At 31.7% G+C, this 20,523-nt stretch overlaps 6 protein-coding genes across 12 annotated transcripts in view; 3 read left to right on the plus strand and 3 right to left on the minus strand.

Moving 5' to 3' along the window:
- The first annotated feature begins 179 nt into the window (after window positions 1–179).
- Window positions 180–7,840, plus strand: LOC105677261 (R3H and coiled-coil domain-containing protein 1). Of its 7 annotated transcripts, none has more exons than XM_012375748.2 (9): window positions 180–701; window positions 1,525–1,671; window positions 2,130–2,269; window positions 2,411–2,525; window positions 2,663–2,847; window positions 2,941–3,482; window positions 3,709–3,949; window positions 4,056–4,292; window positions 4,372–7,840. In XM_012375748.2, the coding sequence occupies exons 1-9, from the start codon at window positions 622–624 to the stop codon at window positions 4,434–4,436; spliced, it is 1,752 nt and encodes a 583-aa protein (XP_012231171.2). In that variant the 5' UTR covers window positions 180–621; the 3' UTR covers window positions 4,437–7,840. The 7 variants fall into 7 exon arrangements, with proteins under 7 accessions (XP_012231171.2, XP_012231172.2, XP_012231170.2 ...); XM_012375749.2 differs by having other exon boundaries at window positions 2,950–3,482; XM_012375750.2 differs by lacking the exon at window positions 180–701 and adding exons at window positions 868–927; window positions 1,028–1,114 and having other exon boundaries at window positions 2,663–3,482.
- On the minus strand, window positions 6,985–10,344 carry Srp72 (signal recognition particle 72). The gene is made up of 8 exons (XM_012375745.2): window positions 9,881–10,344; window positions 9,560–9,677; window positions 9,224–9,479; window positions 8,658–9,137; window positions 8,213–8,575; window positions 7,832–8,136; window positions 7,509–7,721; window positions 6,985–7,430 (listed from the first exon to the last, which is right to left on the minus strand). Exons 1-8 carry the CDS (start codon window positions 9,978–9,980, stop codon window positions 7,295–7,297), a joined length of 1,971 nt encoding a protein of 656 aa, XP_012231168.1. The 5' UTR covers window positions 9,981–10,344; the 3' UTR covers window positions 6,985–7,294.
- Window positions 10,345–10,489: 145 nt separating this feature from the next.
- On the minus strand, window positions 10,490–12,371 carry ATPsynB (ATP synthase subunit b, mitochondrial). The gene is made up of 4 exons (XM_012375757.2): window positions 12,217–12,371; window positions 11,707–11,868; window positions 11,101–11,453; window positions 10,490–10,828 (listed from the first exon to the last, which is right to left on the minus strand). Exons 1-4 carry the CDS (start codon window positions 12,242–12,244, stop codon window positions 10,652–10,654), a joined length of 720 nt encoding a protein of 239 aa, XP_012231180.1. The 5' UTR covers window positions 12,245–12,371; the 3' UTR covers window positions 10,490–10,651.
- A 116-nt stretch (window positions 12,372–12,487) lies between these two features.
- On the plus strand, window positions 12,488–15,005 carry Slu7 (Pre-mRNA-splicing factor Slu7). Its single transcript, XM_012375754.2, has 2 exons — window positions 12,488–12,650; window positions 12,738–15,005. The coding sequence occupies exon 2, from the start codon at window positions 12,767–12,769 to the stop codon at window positions 14,501–14,503; it is 1,737 nt and encodes a 578-aa protein (XP_012231177.1). The 5' UTR covers window positions 12,488–12,650; window positions 12,738–12,766; the 3' UTR covers window positions 14,504–15,005.
- Window positions 15,006–15,713: 708 nt separating this feature from the next.
- On the plus strand, window positions 15,714–17,801 carry LOC105677237 (peptide deformylase, mitochondrial-like). The gene is made up of 3 exons (XM_012375697.2): window positions 15,714–16,256; window positions 16,442–16,819; window positions 16,948–17,801. Exons 1-3 carry the CDS (start codon window positions 16,023–16,025, stop codon window positions 17,056–17,058), a joined length of 723 nt encoding a protein of 240 aa, XP_012231120.1. The 5' UTR covers window positions 15,714–16,022; the 3' UTR covers window positions 17,059–17,801.
- A 147-nt stretch (window positions 17,802–17,948) lies between these two features.
- Window positions 17,949–20,523, minus strand: part of LOC105677265 (tachykinin-like peptides receptor 99D) — a 35,379-nt gene continuing 32,804 nt past the window's right edge. The window contains exon 6 of the mRNA XM_012375762.2: window positions 17,949–20,512. Within this exon, the coding sequence (XP_012231185.2) occupies window positions 20,388–20,512 (125 nt within the window). The 3' untranslated portion in view covers window positions 17,949–20,387. The remainder of the gene's footprint in view (window positions 20,513–20,523) is intronic.

Below are 20,523 nucleotides of genomic sequence, written 5' to 3' on the forward strand. Positions count from 1 at the left end.
TCTATATATTTCGAAGATATATGTATGCGCACTTCGATGGTTATCCATGCAAATAATAACCATAAAAGTAGTTTTGTCAGAAATACAACATGACTATACTGTAAACGCGATATATATTTTTTTTAAATACATAAAATTAATATATTTTTTAAAGTCTAAACTATATATAGAAATATAAGATATTCACATGCCTAGATATCGATCACGCAATGTAGCGAAAATTATAAAAATGATCAAATTTACCCTAAAGCAATCTGATTGATCAACATCCGTCGTTTAATATATGACATCCAATAGGAAATGTAATTTTTTTAGAAACTTTATTTAACGTCATTTCAGACCCTAGAAAACAAATTCTTTTATTGGACATCTGATGTACAGCAAACGCAGTGTGAATTGAACATTACGAAAGTGTGTAGCAGGTGCGTACACGTATCTGATACATACATATATAATGTATATACAAGTTTTTTTATGGGATTGCATGGGATACAGCTTTTAAAAATGAAAATTAATTGAAACGAAGGCGCAAATTTTTGTGTGATAAACTAACAGTTACGCTCAAGTGCATATTGACACTCGCAAATGTATCTTTGTGGATGCAAGAAACCACTTTGATAAATGAGTTTGCAAGATAGCTTGTTTTCTGAAGATGTCGAATATGACATAACCATCTTTACGAGGAATAAGACACGCAAGAGGTACGATGAACGATCTTGTTAAAGCACTACTAAAATGTCGACGTCGGTGTCGGCGTCGGCATCTATGCTAGACAATGATGCATCTTTGCAGGTTAGCTTCCTCATATATTTATTAGTAGTTAAGACATGTAAAATATAGGTTCGCTTATTTGATGTATCGCTGTGTACGTACGTGCTTTGCCAAATTAAGTGGACACACATGGTCTCCGAACAATTTAGATTAACTGTAAGTTGATTTAAGATTGTAAAATTTATGATCCATTGAATTAAACATAGCAATGCTATATATTTGTGAATTTTTTGCTCTATTCGAATAAATCGTTTAGCAGGCAATAAGCGAAAGGAAGGGATCAGTTTAGTATCAAGTTGGCCTACGTCAATGTTGAAAAATAGTGCCCAAATTGAAAAATTAAGTATGTCGTAATTTGTTACCATTTTGTTACTTTAAGACAGTATAAAAAAAAATATTCGACGGCTATAACACATGGTTGTATGTCAACGGCATGTACGTTTTATTCAATGATTATCAGGCCGAAAAAAAATGTTTGAAAGAAAATTTCTAGTCCAACGATAAATTACAAACACTAATGTCTGCTACGTAAATTCTTGGAAACGAACGAAGGAGAAAGTGAATGGATTACATAAAAGTTAACTGGCGTTTGTCTCCCCACCTTCCCCTTCCATCTACGTTTCGAACTCAGCGCCGTAAGGTGTTATGTTCACCAAAGCAAATGAAATAGCTCCCAATATTTCACACAGCGACACAGTTTGTTCAATTTCACTTTCAGTGAATAAATGCATTTTTTTCTTTTTACTTTTGCAGAGCACTTGTTTTTCCACCTGTCAATAACTATCGCCGATATATAATACATCAGCTGGTGCAGGATCGTTTCCCTTTGCTGCAAACGTTCTCAATTGGTCAAGGTTTGGCCAGACGTACCGTAGTATGCTACAAGAGTGATATGAGAAGGTACAAATTACAAAGTACCAAATATTATATGTAATCTCTAAAGAGACTTAATTTATGAAAAAACTAATGACGTAAGAAAAACGCGTTTAAAGTTCAACAACATTTCAAGTGACAATTTATTTAATCAAGTCTGCACAATTTGTTAGAGTATATAAACTTAAAATCTGCAATATAAATACTTAGCGCCACATGTTTGTGCTAATTTATTTGTGCTCATATGTTGAGTATGTAAATGTGTCATAAATACATAAACAATTTGTCTTTCTTTCCATCAATGATTTCAAATGACAGTTCAATGTTTAGCCATTGACATTTAAATTATGTAAAAATTGCTCTAGAAAAGTTGATTCATGTTTCTTGTTAGAAAACAATTAATTATAATTATGATATAAACAACCGTCTTGAATAAAATTATATATTCCAAAAAATAACATCTCATTTACATTTACGTTTTAAAGCGATTGGAAATCAAAACCGAATGCTCTTGAGTGGAAAACGAATTCTACAACGAAACAAACGGACACTACTTGCGGGATGGGTGTCGAGGATCGACGATCGCTTTCAACGTCTCCAGAATGCAAACAATTACAACGACAAGGTAATTATAATGTAAATTAATTAATAATAAATAATATAATGTAATATAAATGTAAATTAATTGATAATAAAAACACGCGCCAAGTGATAGACTTTGAAAAAATTTTAAAATGTGACATTTTAGATTTTTATTTTTTTTTAGCCAAATCAGTACCATCGGTCGAAATTTATAGGCCACCGGCGGCTAGGAGAGCTAGCAATTCTTCAGAAACAAGTAGCACACAAGTACAATCGATTGGAGATTCTTCTTCGATCAAGTAAGTCTTACTGATTTGTTTATGCGCAATCGTTACTTAATAACGCGGGATTTTGAATCAGAAGTTCTTTATTACTCGTTTTAGAATATACAATTTATGCTAATTATTCAAAATATTTTATCAATATATGTTTTCAGGAATGCACGACAAAAACGACCCGATCGAGCGGTTTATGTACCCAGACATCGAAGAAGTTTAGAAGTTGAAGAAAAGAAGCAGCAAAATCCAAGAGTCTGTCCTACAAGACATGCAGCATCAAACAAAGATTCAACTACGAACAATAATTCTAAACTAGATGTGCTTATCAGATGTACGCAACAAGGTATAGGCAGTTCAAGTTCAAATAAAATCTCTAAGAATCGTAACAAAGAGATCGAAAACAATTATGTTCCGCAAGAGATTTTAAAGAATGTAGTTCTTTTAGATTCTGGAGAAATTTCAGATACGCACGATAACACCGAGCGTTATCGTGCTCATAAATTATTGGAAGAATTGGAGAAAGATGTGCCAACTTTATTAGAAGAGAAAAAATCAGTTGCGACTGATAATTTTAATGAAAATAGCGTTAATTCAAATCTACTAAAATCATCTGACAAAGTTGCAATAAATAATAAACAATTAGAAATAATGCAAGAAACTGTTGCAGAAAACGAGTCCTCAGCAGAACATTTAAATTGCAATGATGTAATAGCACATAAAAACGAACAATTAATTGAACAAAATATAGTATCGGATGTTTTGGTAATTTCCGCCGATAGTAAAAAAGGTTTGAAACATTCTGAACAAGTATCTTCGACTGTAATGCCACCTGAAAAAAAAGTCAAGAAAATAGAAAGGCAAAAGAGTAAACCGGTCCCACCGCCCTCTCCACCTTTGAAGATAAACAGAGACGAATGCGATTGGGATAATTTATTTGATGATAATGGAGATTGTCTAGATCCGACATTGATAGAAGAAGTAGGTATATGTTAATGTTAATTTCTTAAATGTTAACATACGTTATTTGGAAACTGGTCGCTAGTGTTAATGACGGATGTAAATTTAATTATTTTTCTATGGAAGTTGTTTTTAGTTTGTTTTAAAAAGAAACATTTTTATTTTTTTTACACTTAAGCCATTAATAACTCGGCCTTTGCTTATCTTACTGTATGCAATTAATCGATTACCTCTTTTTTCTGTTTAGCTTACATCAGCAGTAGGTGAAGTGGCGATAGAACAACCAAATAATCATTACAAGACATACAGCAAACAAGTCGAAGTGTCTAGCGATGAATTTGCACACGTTATAGAAATTTACAATTTTCCTTCAGAGTTCAAAACTAGCGATTTAGCAGCTGTTTTTAGTTCTTTCAAGAATGGTGGTTTTGAACTGAAGTGGGTAGACGATACTCATTGTTTGGGAGTTTTTAGCAGTCCTCTTGTTGGTATGTGTGTTCAATAATTCAAACTAATATTGACACATTATGTTAATTTATAAATTTTTAATTATAATCAATTGCATCGTAGTTAATTTATTACTTCTTTTTTAAGCTGCTGAAGTGTTAGCATCAAATCATCCATTCGTGAAAACGAGACCACTTAGCGAAGCTACCGCTTTAAGTAAAGCAAAGGCAAGAAAAAGTGCAGAATTTCTGCAACCTTATAGAAATCGTCCTGAAACATGCGCCGCCTTAGCTAGAAGATTAGTTACTGGTGCATTGGGCGTAAAACTCGCTACAGCTAGAGAAGAACGTGAGCACGAAAAGAATGTATTGCGTGAAGCCAAAGGTAAAAATTTTGGATTTGCATATAATATAATAAGAAATGTGACATTGAAAAGAGTTTAAAACAGATTTCTGTGTTGCAGAAAAAAAACGATTAGCCAATAAACAACGAGAGGATGTCTGGGAAGGCATAATACCTGCAAAGTAATATTACATATTGTTAATATAGGACTACTTATAGAGAGATTGTTTGTACTTCATCATATACATTATCGTGACTAAAGCCCGCGGTACACGGTACTATTTTCTCTGCTGGATTGCTAACTAGATGTGTGTACTTGCTATCGTGTGGGCAGCAGTGCTGGCAGTGCTACTGGCAATATTGTTGGCTTGGCTTCAGACGATGCGGGTTTCCATACTGGCTAAGCAAACTGAAGTAAACATGGAGTAGGCCATTGCCATTGCAGTGCAACATAAAAAAATGTAATTGCATTATTTTTAATTTTTGCTTTGCAATTTGCTATGGACATATTTGTTAATGTATAACAATACTAACATCAACCAAGAGAATACTTCCACGTAACTTAACTTAACCTAACTAAATGAGGTTGTGTCGTGATTGGCTCTTGCAATGAGCCAGCACAGGATCACGCAAGAAAAATAGCACCTGTTCTATCATGGAAATCCAGCATATCAGTCAGTAGCGTGACCAGTAGACACACAATTTCCAGTCTAGCAGACAGCAAGATTGCCAGCACAGGCACACGTTAGCAATCCAGCAGAGAAAATAGTACCGTGTGCCGCGGGTTTTAGTCATCATGCATAATGGATATTTTCCAGCAAGAAAGCAGTCTACAGAGTGTGATACAGTATCGATATAACAATTTGTTTTCCTATGATAATACAAATTGGTATAGTTGCAACGTAGAGTCGAAAATTTATGTTGGAATTACGATTATATGATTATTTTTATGAATTATGATTAACTGATAGTAAAAACTTCTCCAAAAATTAAAAAAAAATTTTGATGCCAAAATTTGATGTGGCATTGAACGCTAAAATGTTTTTTTTCAATTTTTCTTTTTCTCTTAACAACTTAAATCAATTAAAGTTTAATTAAACAGTAAATTATTAATGATATAATAAAACTTGCTGTCTGTATCTTCTTGCTGGAAATTTTACAATGTTATTGACACGTTAAAATATGCGATCAATATTTAATGGCGTTTTCGACTGAATGGATCGATTCAGGAGCGATTAATGACAGACCATTGGATTTCTGTCGTGGGTTATTAGAGACTTGATTAAAAACCAGATTATGTTCGATCGAAGTTTTACAACATGAAAAGGACATTGTGCAATAAATATAAGACTTGTCTCTTTAAATAAGTTTTTAATAAACTAATATCCCAATAAATAAAAGAAAAATATTTGAACGTAAGTTCATGGTAAATTGCGATTAATCGTTCTCAGATCAATCCAAATTTATTTAATCGAAAACGCTATAAGATTTCACTATAAGAAATCGCAGTCCTATAGCGCACTTGCGTATATTTGTGCCTTACTTATATATCTCATCTATATCCTTTATAAACATAAATAGAAAAAGTTAAATACGTATACAAAATACATATATGTATACATATTTTTGCTGGTTTTATAACAAATTCGCGATAATTTATCGTTATAATTATATTTGGTAAATATTCAATTATTCAAGTTAATTATCCTTTGAAAAATATTGGGACTATCATTGGTTTACAGATAAATTTACGTAAAGAAAAATTAACAGTAAAAAGGATCAGCGGTACGTCCATGTCATTTACATTTTTTTATATATATGAATGTGCAATCTTTTTTTTGATGGATATTATAATAGCGTTGATTGCTTAGAGTGAAAATCTGACGTCGAAATTATAAGTATAGTGGCTCACGCTTATAATATTTAAAAAATTGAAAGTTAAATATTTGACATTATCATTTTGATAACACCACTGTGTTATGAGTTTATATAAATAATAGAACGATAAATACATAGTACAGTTTGATCACAAGACAATAAATTAAAAAAACTTTTAAGCCTCTGTGTGATTGTCACAATCAATAACAGTTATATGGAAGCAAAAGAGCAAACAATAAATTGAGTTGCCACTAATGACTGAATTTTTTCACACATATTTATCATAATAATATATCAAAATATACTTTTACAAAGTTTTATAATTTCATAACACAATATATTTATTGGAAACATTGTGGCATTATAAAATTATTGCAATAATATAAAACATTTTATAACTCTGACTTAAATATATATTGCCATTTATGTATCTGTTACATATACAAATATTACAAATCAACGCACAATCGCATTATCTATTCATATTACAGAGTTGTCATGTGTGGAAAACAGATTGTATTTTTATATACAATTGTTACCAATATGAAATAAAAATATATATCGGCTATCTTTAATCAATATACACATATGTTGCATACATTTATTGATATGTCACATGTTGACAAAGCAATCTCAGAGAGAAGAAATAAAAATATTTTCCAGAGCTAAATTTAATTTTGTCTATTGTATTTGTATATAGTCAACATAAATACTTTTTCTTTTTGACTTTTACAAACAACATTTGCAAAATAAAAAAATGGCGTTGATAATGAAATATATGTAAGAATACCATTTATAAACAAGTGCATTCAAATGTATTAAGATTCATTGAAGGTTTGTGGATGAGAAATCTATATAAGAAAATTGTAAACATATTTTAATAATACACACGTTGTGTGTGTGTGTGTGTGTGTGTGTGCGCGCGCGCGCGCGCGTGCGTGTGTGTGTGTGTATGTGTGTACAATATTATTTTTTTTCATTCATTTTTTAATGGCAGTATTACATCTTGCGTTTCATAAAATAGCTACATGGTAGCAAATACATTTGATTGTTTTTCCTTGCTTGTATTCTTCAATAACAATTTATTTCCAATGGGTTACGTAATATTATGCAATCTAATTTATATATCAAAAGAACATGAATTTGATGGAATGATACGAGAATCGTTACCATTTGCCACCTTTTTTCTTTTTCTTCTGTTGAACTTTACGTTGCTGCTGACGTGGTCCAGAAGTTTCCACTGCTGGACTATGACGAGGATTTGGCGATGGCTTGGCGTTTGCAGGCATTTTAGTGATGTCACTGAAATGCAAAAAATACATTAGTTTTATAAAAATTTATCATACATTATAATAAAAGTACATATTGGACTATACGTACTAGAGATCGCTAGCTCCCGTAGCAGCTCCCTGTGTTCCTTTCATAGTAGTATCTCTATTTCTTCTATCTCGTTTTTTACGGAATCCACTACGCTCGTGTCTCGGCAACCATCGTTCTGGATCCGGTGTGGCGTTTGGATCATAGTTCTTCGGCAGTTTACCCTTTCGTTTACGTTTTTTATGCTTCTTTTGTATTACATCGGACATTGGTTTACTAGTAAAACATACATCAGAACATATAGAATATTTATAGAATTTTAAATTTATGTATATATAATTATATTATTATTTGTAACGAAATAAGATTAAAATAATTGTATTTACCCAGGAGAAGGCTCGATTTTCTTCTTTACTATTTTAGTCCCGATAATCCAATTGCTACTTTCCAATGCGTCAATGTCAGTAGTTTCAGCGAGATCATGGAGCGGTGGTAATCTTTTTGATAGTGATTGTGCTTTAGCGGGACTGAACTGTACGTAAGCGACCACTAATTGAGCTAATGTCTTGGTGTCGGATGGTGAAGCGTCTACTAACTCTTGCAAAATGTCGGCAGCAATCTTGAGTTCCCCACCACGTAAATAAAAATTGGCAGCTTGTCGCCATAATTCTCCCAAATTTTCAGTGATGTACTGAAAAAAAAAGATTTTGTGTAATTTAACGAAAAATGCCATGAAACAAATATAACGATGTATATTGAGTGTATACTTTGTTCTTTTTATAGTAAGCAACTGCATTTTTTAAAACAGTCGACGCTTTTTCTCGATCGTTATCAGCCATGTGAAGTGTAACGAGTGCACTGACTATTCCAGGTAGCGATTTGTCTTTTTCGTTTAAATTCTCCAAAATAGCGATTGCATCTTTTCTTTCATCCTGACTTAGAAGTACTTGTACACTAGCCAATTTCATAGACAATTCCTTTTCACCGACAGCATGTTCGGTCAATAGTTTCGCTGCTTCTTTCGGTTTACCTTCCTTACTAAGTTGTACAGCTTTTATAAACATTGCATCTGCTGCAAGCGCAGCATAATCTTTCGCAAGATTATTGCACAGTTGATGACATTGTTCCCCCTGAAAATATGTAATGTATGAGCGTATTACCTTTGTAAATAATAATAAAACTAATAATATAATATCGAATAAGCAGACTTACTTGATCAGTGTAAAATGCCAATAAACACTGATTGTATGCGATATTTCTTCTTTGCCTGGAAGTTAATTTGTGCTCCAAACTTTCGTGAGTGGCACTTTTCATTCGTTTCTTACTATCAAAAACATTTTGATCTTTATTCAGACATACTAAATTATTGCTAGCTACAGCAACTAATGCAATATCATCTGGTTTAGCTTTTAAAGCAGCGGTGTATAATGTTTGCGCTTCTTTTTCTCGACCTTGTAATTGTAGACAGTAGCCAAGTTGTACTCGAATTACACCTAATTCATTTTCAATTTCCTCTTCCAGTGCTCCATCTTCCTCTAAACCTTCTTTACACATTTTCTCAGCAGTTCTTAATTTCTTTTCTGCTTCTGTTAAAATAGTTTTATCATCTCTGCTTTTTTGTGCCAATAAACGATAAGCTGCATTATATGTTAATTCATAAGTATGTTCACGTAATGAAGGAATTTCTAAATCCTAGAAATAACAGTTTTGCATTTAAAACAATCGATACATTTTAATATTAAACACTCTTGTAGTTTCCTAATATATATGGGACATACAGAGTTTTCAGTTGCCAAGTTTCCAAGAACAGCTGCAAGATTTGTTTCCCTTTCCTCTTCATAATCATCATGTGAATTCTTTATAATATCTCTATATACAGCAAAACATTCTTCATATTTCTCTAAGCGATACAATATTTGTGCTTTTAGTTCTTTAATTCTCAAAGAAGGGTTCTGCACATTTTCTATCACTTTTAATGCTTCATGAACTTGATTTAAACGATAGAGGCAATATCCTTTTTCAAATTCCAAGTTCCTAGATCAGAGAAGAGAATATAAGAAATGTTATGTGTATTGTAATGTGTTAGATAATGTTATTAAATAGTATCTTCATACGTTGCCAATTTTGGGGTTTTGACAATAGTTTGTAATGCATCGTTGAATTTGGACAGCTGGATGTAGCAAATAATTTTGCAATGAACCGCTGCTTCTTCATCTTGGGAGATACCTAATACTGAAAGATAGAATGTGAATTAACTCTAAATGATGTATTTTCTTGTTTTTTTTTTTCACTGAATTTAAATTTTAACACATGGTATGAATTTAATTACAACATATGTGAAATAATATGAAAGCATTACAACCTCAAAGTGCTGATTATTTACATTGCAATTTCTGACTGTTTATTTTTGTGAACCAAATTTTAACTTGGCTTACTTCTATTTGCGGTTTTTAAAGCCCTTTCATATTCCCCATTTTGTCCAAATTTATATAATTCGGTGTACAAAGCGGGTAAGTTACTTTCTTTCGAAGCCATATTTCTCGATTAGGCACATATATGTATCAATGCGGAGTCATACACGTTGCACGTATCACGAACAAGATGATGACAGTATGAGAACTGCGTGATTCGAAAAATGTTTCGTTCTCTCGTCGGATATCACGGATTTAGGGTTAAGTAAAATTTAACCTAACAACGAAGTCCGAAGATTGAAATCCGACTTGATCCGACTGTACTTAATTCCCCGATATCGTCTGTAGAGGGTGCTTTAATTTTTCTGTTCTGTATCCGATTTGTCAAACGTCAGGTATACATATAAAAATTGTCATTTTGGGACAATTATTTGTAAATAAAATGTTGTATTATTGCTGTATATAAGTTGTGTTTAAAAAAGAAAATATTTTTAACAACATTGGTAAAAGTCTCTTAACATTTTAATACCTACAATGTTCTTATTCTACGCAAACTTTTGCCTAACTAACATTTAGCAAAATTTATAATTTTTCATAATTACTGATAAAAAAAGATTTATTTATACAGTAATGTTTTGTGTAATATGGCGTTTATTCATTTACAATGTTCCAATGATTCTGAAATACTCTGAAATATTTTATAGACTGCGCGAAATAAACACCATATGTGATGACAACTTCTCTTATTCTGCCATCATATTTCTATTTCATCTAATTTAACGATTTAAAGTTGCTTTATGCCTTCACAGCAAGTGCTTCGAGATCCTTGATACACTGCTGAAGAGTTGCTTTCTCTTGATCAGGGGTGATAGCCTTCAATACTTCATTTACAATCCATTGGACCATGTGCTTCTGTGCAATTCGGCGTTCAAGGTTTTGTATTTGTACTTGGTAATCAAGACGTCTTTTCACCTATAATCAACAAGCAAAGTTTCTTAAATTATATTCTATTTTTTCCTTTTTATGGAAAAATCTGATACACTAAAAATATACTGTTGTATTATAAACTATATTAAGAAAACTTTATATTTAATATAATTTTTAAAAATATAAGTATTTTTTATGTAACAAATTTACTTAATATAAATTTGTGCAAATCACATATGAATCTATATCATGCTACATTTTTTCTGCAATTATCTTATTAATTTACTATACACAAAAAAAAAAACTGTTATACATACTTCTTGATAAACTTGCACCAAACGTTCTCTATAAGTTGCTTCCAATTGCATCTTAATATTCTCCTTCTTTATGTCCATTATCAATTTTTGTCCCTCCAAACTCGATTGTTCTTGTTTTTCATGTGCAATAAGTTCCTCGTAGCTCTTTATTTCGCTGTCTCTAGTTTCATTAAGCTCCTTACTATACTTATCTACTTCTTTGTCCAATACTTCAGCCAATTTTGGACCAAACATTTTTACACCTGCTATATATATAATTAACAGAGCCAGCCCATTATAATATTCGTGCTCTAGAATATAAATTTCTTTGGAAACTAAATAAGTGCCCACACTTATGGCAAATACATATGGCCCTGAAATAAAATATTGAAAGATAATCATACAAATTTAAATTTATCTAAATTTAATGAAAAAAAAAACATTAATTTTCAATTAAAATAATAGATTATATCACAAATAGATTTATATTTAAAAAATATATTTTATATAATATAATTTATATACAAGAAATTATACACTTTCTGAAAGACTCATCATATTCCATATAAATATTGATTATTTCATGAAGCAGTCTACTTGATTATTAGAATACAATAAATTGCTTACCCGATGCACCAGTTTTAGGATAAAAAGCTTGAAACCATTCCTCGGGTATGAAACCATGTCTGACTGGAGAAGGATCAATTAAACGTTTAGGACGAGTAAATTCTGCTGAAGAAGAACTTTGTGTAGCTACAGCTCCACGTACAGCTAAAGGTAGCAACTGAGCTATATTAGAACAAATGTATAACATTATCATAAATAATTTTATCCTGTTTTATCCATCTTAGTGAAATATATGGTAATAGAAGACACATAACTCTATAACATTTCCAAAAAGGAATCATATAAACTTAAATATCATAAAATTATATATATGTATATAATATATAAATAAAACTTAGGACATATGAGATGAAAAAAAGGATACGACATATCGTGGAATACGTCATTACATAATAATAAAAGTAAATTTAAAAATTGACGAAATCTATTGTTTTTAATATCTATCAAATTCACTTTCTGTATTTAACGTATTGTGAAAATGTTATAGCGAGTATTGCAATTGATATTTACCATTACGAAGTGCCAATCTCGACAACATTTTACTCCGAATGTTTTATAATTACAGTCGATATGAGCCCATATGAGCGCATAATCCATAGAGTAACTATGATACCTTTGATGAAGCTTAGTTGAAAACGGAATGTGCATGCGCAAATAAGTTGTCCAATAACGCCATCTTTTCTTTTAAAAAGAAATATGCATAAAGGTGCATACACATCTCCTATTGTTTTCAAGAGTGGGTTACGATTCTTTGATAACTCTCTGCTTCATGTGTACTCCATGATCTCTAGTTAACCTAATTTTTGTTTCTTGTGAGAAAAGTAGTTTGGATTATTTAAATAGCAAGTAAAGTGTACAACAATTGGCAGTCCATATTTGTATAATAAAAAAATATATATTTAGAGAAATTGTATGATTTTTCCGTCATTGATTCATCTGTAACAGTAAGTCTTATAAAAATCGAAGCATAATTTTAATGCAATCAAACATAACATAGATAAATAGGTTAAATAATTGTGTTTCTTTAACAGACAAACACAGTTACAAGATTTTTCAAACAATGGCTAATTTATCGGCAAACTCAACCGTGTCGAGTATCTTGAAAAACAAGAGCTCGTTTGAGGATGAACCACGGAAGAAGAGCAGAGAAGATTGGCGGAAAGCAAAGGAACTGGAAGAGGCGAGGAAAGCTGGTACAGCTCCTGCTGCCGTTGACGAGGAGGGCAAGGATATCAATCCGCATATTCCCCAATATATTAGTGCAACGCCATGGTACTTTGGTGCTCAGGGTCCTACTCTGAAGCATCAGAGACCACAACCTGAGAAACAAAAGCTCTTCAGTTCTATAGACTCATGGTACAATCGTGGAGTAGATTCCTCTCAAGTAGCAACCAAGTATCGCAAGGGCGCTTGTGAGAATTGTGGTGCAATGACCCATAAGAGAAAGGATTGCATGGAGAGACCGCGTAAGGTTGGGGCAAAGTTTACGAATTCAAAAATAGCACCGGATGAATTTACCCAGCCTGAGTTGTCCATGGATTATGATGGTAAGAGAGACAGGTGGGCTGGTTATGATCCTTCTGAACATAGAGCAATAGTGGAGGAATACCAGAAGATAGAGGAAGCTAAGAGACAGATGCGTGCTGAGAAGCTCGATGCTGAGGAGGAAACCGACGAGCAGGATTCGGATAAAGATGAAGATAAATATGTGGACGAGGTGGACATGCCCGGTACAAAAGTAGATTCCAAACAGCGCATCACTGTGAGAAATCTACGTATTCGAGAAGACACTGCTAAATATCTGCGCAATCTTGATCCGAACTCGGCGTATTACGATCCGAAGACTAGATCTATGCGAGACAATCCCTATACTGGCACGGAACGTGAAGTGGATTACAAAGGTGAGAACTTTGTACGCTTTTCTGGTGACACACAGCAGCATGCCAACGCGCAATTATTCGCTTGGGAGGCACACGAAAAGGGAGTCGACGTACATTTACTGGCTGAGCCCACAAAACTAGAATTATTGAAGCAAGAGTACGATAAGAAACGAGACGAGTTAAAGGATAAGGCTCGTGACAGCATAATTGAGCGTTACGGAGGCGAGGAGCATCTCGAAGCACCGTCAAAATCTTTGTTATTGGCGCAGACTGAACATTATGTCGAATATTCGAGATACGGTAAAATAATTAAAGGACAGGACAGACAAGTGATACGATCCAAGTATGAAGAAGATATTCATCCGAACAATCACACATCAGTTTGGGGTTCCTATTGGCAGGATGGAAAATGGGGCTACAAGTGCTGTTACTCGTTTATCAAGAATTCATATTGCACCGGAGAATCGGGAAAGAAAGCAGCAGAGGCATCAAGTAATAATATGCAAGATAAAACCTCACCCACAAGATCTGGAATAGAAGAAATCGATGTTAAACTAAATACAATGGAAGAAAACCATGTCTCAAGCTGCGAATCTTCATCGGAAGATGAGGATACGATAAATAAAACGGAGAAACAAAGTAAGGCTGCTAAACGAAAATTGAAGAAACTAAAACGAAAAGAGAACCGTAAAAATAGAAAACGGGACAATGCTGAGAAGCAAGATGAAGATAAACTGAAAGAAGCGCTAAGAAAGGAAGAGGAAAGTACGAACAAGATGGATAGACTGTTGAAGATGGATGAGAGGAAACGGCCGTACAATAGCATGTACCAGGCGAAGGAACTGACAGCTGAAGAGATAGAAGCATATCAGATGAAACGCAAACGTGACGAAGATCCAATGGCCCATTTTTTGTAGAATTACTAAACTATTTTTATAGCAAGAAAAAAATTAAAATGTACATATGTTTAATATGTGTAAAGTCTATAGAATGTATTGCTTATCTTATTTATATATAAGATATCCTGTAAAAATATATAATTTAGTATTATAAACTAGTTTAATATGTTAGTAGTATTATACATAAAAGATTTAAGAGATTTATTATTTAAATTTTGACTAATATTAAATTCTAATTTAATATACAATGTGTTATGTATTTCATAACTTTTAATGTACCACCTGTCAAAGATGTCACCGTCAGCTAATCAAAAGACTCAGTCTTGTGCCAAGTAGGTGCCGTCTTAATGATTGTAATGTGACGAAACGGCGTGATTATGTTGTACGAAGCGATTATTTTCATGGCACTATTCCTTGGTTATTTGATTGATATTGTTTTACTTTTTGCGTATTGGTATAATAATGCTTGTATCACTTTCTATGAAAATAAAAGTACATGCTATTATTGAGTAAAATAATATACCGAAATTGTGTTACTTTACTTTGATTTCTACGTTAAATGAATAAATTACATGAGTTTCCTTCTTTTTCGATAGATGTTGCTTGAATATTTATCATTAAGTTTATTTAGTTAATTAAATAAACTAAGAGTTGAATCAATAGAGGATGAGAATAATAAATTATTTTCAATCATGTAATATAAATTCTGTATATCAGTCATTCAGTAAACTATGTATTTAATGAAATTTATTTTGTTTGAAAATTTATAAACCGGAAATGAGAGATTATCTTCTGATATTTAGTTCCATTTAGTTTTACTACTCTTCTAAGGGAGCCACAAACGCTGGTCCTCTAAAGCCTGCATCAGACTATGCAACTCGTTGCAGCAATTTGCAAGCAATCTAGTAAAGTTACTAGAAATGATATGTGCTGTATGATAGATGCATTTTTACTAGCGTTTTTACTTGCAAATTGCTGCAACAAGTTGCGTAGTCTGATGCAGGCTTAAGGCCGGAGCACAGACTTTTACATAAAGCATAACGCATAAGCATAAGAAAATTGATTGGTCTATATATAAGCATAAGCAAATGCATAAGGAAATGGACAATCAATTTCCTTATGCTTATGCGTTATGCTTTATGCAAAAGTCTGTGCTCCGGCCATTAAAGGAAAAATTATCAATTGTTTTGCTATTAATTGCTGGGCATCAATCATGTAATTTTTTCCTAGAAGCGAAAACGTGAAAAATGAAAACTTTTATGTGAATTCGATAATTCTATTCGTCGAATTCACGTGAAATTTTCACTTTTCACGTTTCCGCTCCTAGGGAAAAATTACATGATCGATGCCCTGGTAAGAAAGTCATAAGCACGTGGTAATCTAGTTTCAATATTTCAAGTTTTCCACTAAAAATAAGAACAGGAGGTGTCAACAAAACTGAAAATCATATTTATTCGACGGCTCGTTAAATATCTACATAAAAAAAATCCACAAAATTATTGCTGGTGCAAGAGTAATATTCAAGTAATACGCAAAAATGATGTTTCGAGCGTATCGTTTTGCTGGTGTAGTATCACACGTTATTAATGTTGGGAAAAGCAATGTACGATTCATAAGTTTTCTGAAAATGAAAGAAACATTCAAACATTTGATAGGCATGGATTCTGATAAATTACCATATGAACATGTTTGTCAAATTGGCGATCCCGTTCTACGTGGTCGCGCTATGACGATTGATCCAGAAGTTATAAAATTGGCGGACTTTCAGAAGGTATTGTAGGTATTATTTTAAATATTAAAAGCTATTATTTTATGAAATTATTTATAAAATTGTACTATGCATTTTTACATTGGTGTCTTTATTCTTTTAAAGTAAATATTTCATATTTCTATGTAAGATACATACAAACGGTATCACATCCCTTTAATTAACATATAATCAATTTAATTATTCAGGTAATCAAACAATTGATAAGTGTTATGCAGCATTACGGAGCATGTGGTATGTCTGCGCCACAAATTGGACTCCCGTGGCAAATGTTTGCTATTGAGTATACGAAAGGCCATATGGACACGACTGATGAGGTTGTCAGGAAGGTTCACGAGATGGAAATTATCCCAACAACGGTCTTTATCAATCCTGAATTAAAAATCATAGATCATACTCCCATCATGTTTTATGAAGGATGTGAGAGTATTCGTGGATATGCTGCTGCTGTGCCTAGAGCATATGAGATAGAAATTACAGCTCTAAACACTTTTGCTGAACAGTTTACATGGAAAGCGCGTGGATGGTCTGCTAGGATAGCACAACATGAATATGATCACTTACAAGTAAGATGAAGTAGAAAGGAGACAAAATATGTAAACACAAATAATATGTATCGTGCATATAAGAATAAATTAAAGGAATGACTAAATTAACAATAAATTATTTATATGACAATTTTTTAATTTTTTAGGGGCAGCTGTTTATAGATAAAATGGATAAATGTACATTTCACTGCTCGGCTTGGGAGAAAATCAACAAAAACAATGGCAATATGCAGTTAAGTTATTATCCAAAAAAGTAAGACATAGTGTTTATAAAAATTAGTATTTATATATTGACTGAGATAAATATAATGCTTGTATAAAAATCAAAGTATACTATTAAGTTTCCAAAATTTAATCCATATAGATAGATCCATGTAGACTTAGATTTTAATTATATTATTTAATTGTCACATGTTATTAGCATTTGAAAATTATTCAGCTGTGATTTAATACACATGTTCTTATTTGTAAATAAAATTTTAAATCAAAAGGTAGATTTTATATAAATAAAGAAAATATAATAGTTTATTTATGAAATTATAATATTTACAGAAATTTTTTATTTACAGAATTATTGTATTTACAGTAACTGATTTTAGTTTTAAAAAAAGTATATTTTAAACACAATAGTTATGAAAAAAAAATGGAATAGCGATGTTGGTACACTTTGTAATATTTTTGCTACTAATATAAATACTAATAAATTAATTTTGTCAATACTATATCAATAAGTTAATATAATTTTAGAAATTATAAAAGTTTATGCTATGAATAGGCTCATTTGTAATTAATAATTAATTACATGCATTTCTCCAGTTTATTCTATGTATAAGAGCATGCTTATAACTTAATAAGCAAAATATTAACAAAGTTGACAGATTAAATAAATTTGATCAAATCTACTGTCAGCCAACATTGCTAATATTTAACCACCTGGGTAATTTTATTGAATTTTTTTATAAGAAGATGAATTAAAGAAAAATTTTGTTGTTATGGTGAATATGTAGTTATAAAAATTAACATCTGATACATACATACCATACAACACATAATATGTACATTTTACTTTTATAATAGATCTTTGTATCTCAACTTTTTTTTTAAACACAGGCATAAGTAGTATTTCATATTATCTGAGATACAGCAGTTACATAAAAAATAGGATGTTTTATTTACGCTTTTTTAAGAATACAGTCATAGTAGATTATTAGACATACGGTTACAGGTACGCGGAGTCATGTCGTACCATATCGTACCATATCGTACCATATCGCATCACATCGCATCACATCACGGAACCATATCGAATGAACGAAGAGAATTCAAGTATTTCGTTCATACGAATCGATTTTTGCATTTTATATCTGGAGTCTATATCTCCTCGCATAACATTTAATTGCTATCTTACAGCTTTCAATATCGATCAATAGTTTATTTTATTACTTATTTTCTATCACGTGTTCCTTACATTTTTACGTAATCTGATATGATAGAGTTATGATCCTTTCAATATGGTTCGATTGTGCCTATCAATAACAAGAAAAAATAGTTTTACGATATATTCGAATATTTTATAAACGAGTATTATCAATTTACATGATTTTTCCTCACAGATTGCAGTGGACTTTTTTTTCAATTTATGAAAAAAATTCAAATAAAATTCTTATCCGTCCATTTTAATTTAAAATAAATTTTATTTAGATAGAGATTTTAATAGAGTTAGAATGGTTGGTACAAAAAGCGAGTTATAAATATCACAATGACTGTGGTATGAAAAATTTTTTGGTTCCGGATGTATCCTGTTTATTATTTCGTACGCGTCATATATGTATAGAACTGTTTTTTTGGACCGTCCAGAGAGATAAAGCGTGCTCACATTTTCATAATATGCCTTCTGACTACGTTCGTTATCTTATTATTCATGAATAATTATGATTTTGAATACTTTCCTATTAAAAATGTAAGTACTTTTATTACAATTACGCTCTTATACGATGTGTATTATGTATACCTAAATCGTATCTTAAAAAGCGTTTGTTTTCCCAGAGTATTTCTTGCTCCGACAACATCTGAATTTAAACGGAATATGCGTTACAAAGATGTCACATACTTTTTGCATTCATTAAACATTGTTTTTCTTTTTTTTTTTTTTCGTTTAAATGGAATAAATTTATATATAACAAGCATATTAAGAAAAACATATTGATATAAAGCTCCTTTAAAATAATGTGGCAGTACGATATGGACACAAGATAAGAACTAATGGAATTTTAAAATTTATCTAAAAATTTTAAGATCTGTTTTAAAATGTGATATTTCTGAATAGAAAGTCTGTATTCAGGGCTGGGCAAAATGTATTTCAAATTGTATTTCAAATACAATAAAATATTTGAAATACAAAATGTACAATGCTAACACAATCTTGGTATTTAAATTATAAAATATAAAATACTTTTAATTTTTAATTTTTGATTTAAAATACAAAAATTTTGTATTTTAAATAAAAAAATTGAAGATATTTTGCAATAAATACTAAAATTGTTAGTATTTTGTATTTTGTATTTCAAATGTGTTTGCCCAGCCCTGTCTGTATTATTACTAAAAATTTGTTTCATGAATAAGTAAAGGAATTGAAATTTTATGTACAAAAAAAAGGAAAAATATTGTGTGACAAGTTTTGTCGATTACTTTACTACAGATTATCTACGTGTTCACAACCACATCTAGTGCGTATTTAATATATCCACACAATTTTTAATTTATTAACAAAAAACTTGCAATTTCTTGCAATCGACTGTAAAAATACAAAATTGAGAAGTTGCAGAACTACTATGTGAAAGTAACTCATAAATAAAATGCATTGTTTCCCAACGCTGTGTAGAGATGTGTAACAATTTTAAATAAAATATACGCAATGTAGATTTCGCTTGTAAAATATACATTTGAATGAATTTTATCTCTTAATTCTTAGGCTTATTGATTGAAGAAGTTTCTTTTCTTTTAACAAGACTGAGCCTTAGCCTCGGATGCTTCATTTTTTTCGGAAGAATTAATACATAGGAACACGACAATTACGCGACGATGTTACACATTATAAACCATTATTCCTTAAATTTAAATATTATATTTTTTCTAACACCGATTATTCGCGAATCGTAATATGCTCATTTTTGAAAAACATCGTGTATTAATGCTATGGAAACTGCAGTAGATGTAATATTGGTCCATTGATTTTTTTATTTACATGATTATGAACGATACGCAAATAAAAGTAATTAAATTATAACGAAATGATGACGCTTTTAATTTATACACATTGCGTAATATAATAATACAGATATCTTTACGATTAGCGTCATGACTAGAAACTTGATTAAAAGTGAAATAAATTAATCATGTTTTTGGCGCATTACAAGGACTACTTAGTTGACGTTGGGAAGAAATCGCATCCAGAATACAGCAAATGCAGTTGCATTCGAGCCGATCGTGCTGGTCGATCGGCGGATATTGGGCCGTCCTTAGAAGAGATTAGATATTTTTATATCCAGGTGTGTACTCGTTGTTGCTGAGAGTTTTCCTCCTCCTGTCAGGAAATGTGTCCTCTGGTGATCTGCGGGTTTCTACATCTTCTGCCATGACCACGGTGATGCGCCAACAGCCGGTCGTTTCCGCCTCTCATTGATTGCAGGTGCAGAGGAATTTGCACCGTGCCTATCGAATTA

This window comes from Linepithema humile, chromosome 4 (assembly GCF_040581485.1).
Source record: "Linepithema humile isolate Giens D197 chromosome 4, Lhum_UNIL_v1.0, whole genome shotgun sequence".
Taxonomy (NCBI): domain Eukaryota; kingdom Metazoa; phylum Arthropoda; class Insecta; order Hymenoptera; family Formicidae; genus Linepithema; species Linepithema humile.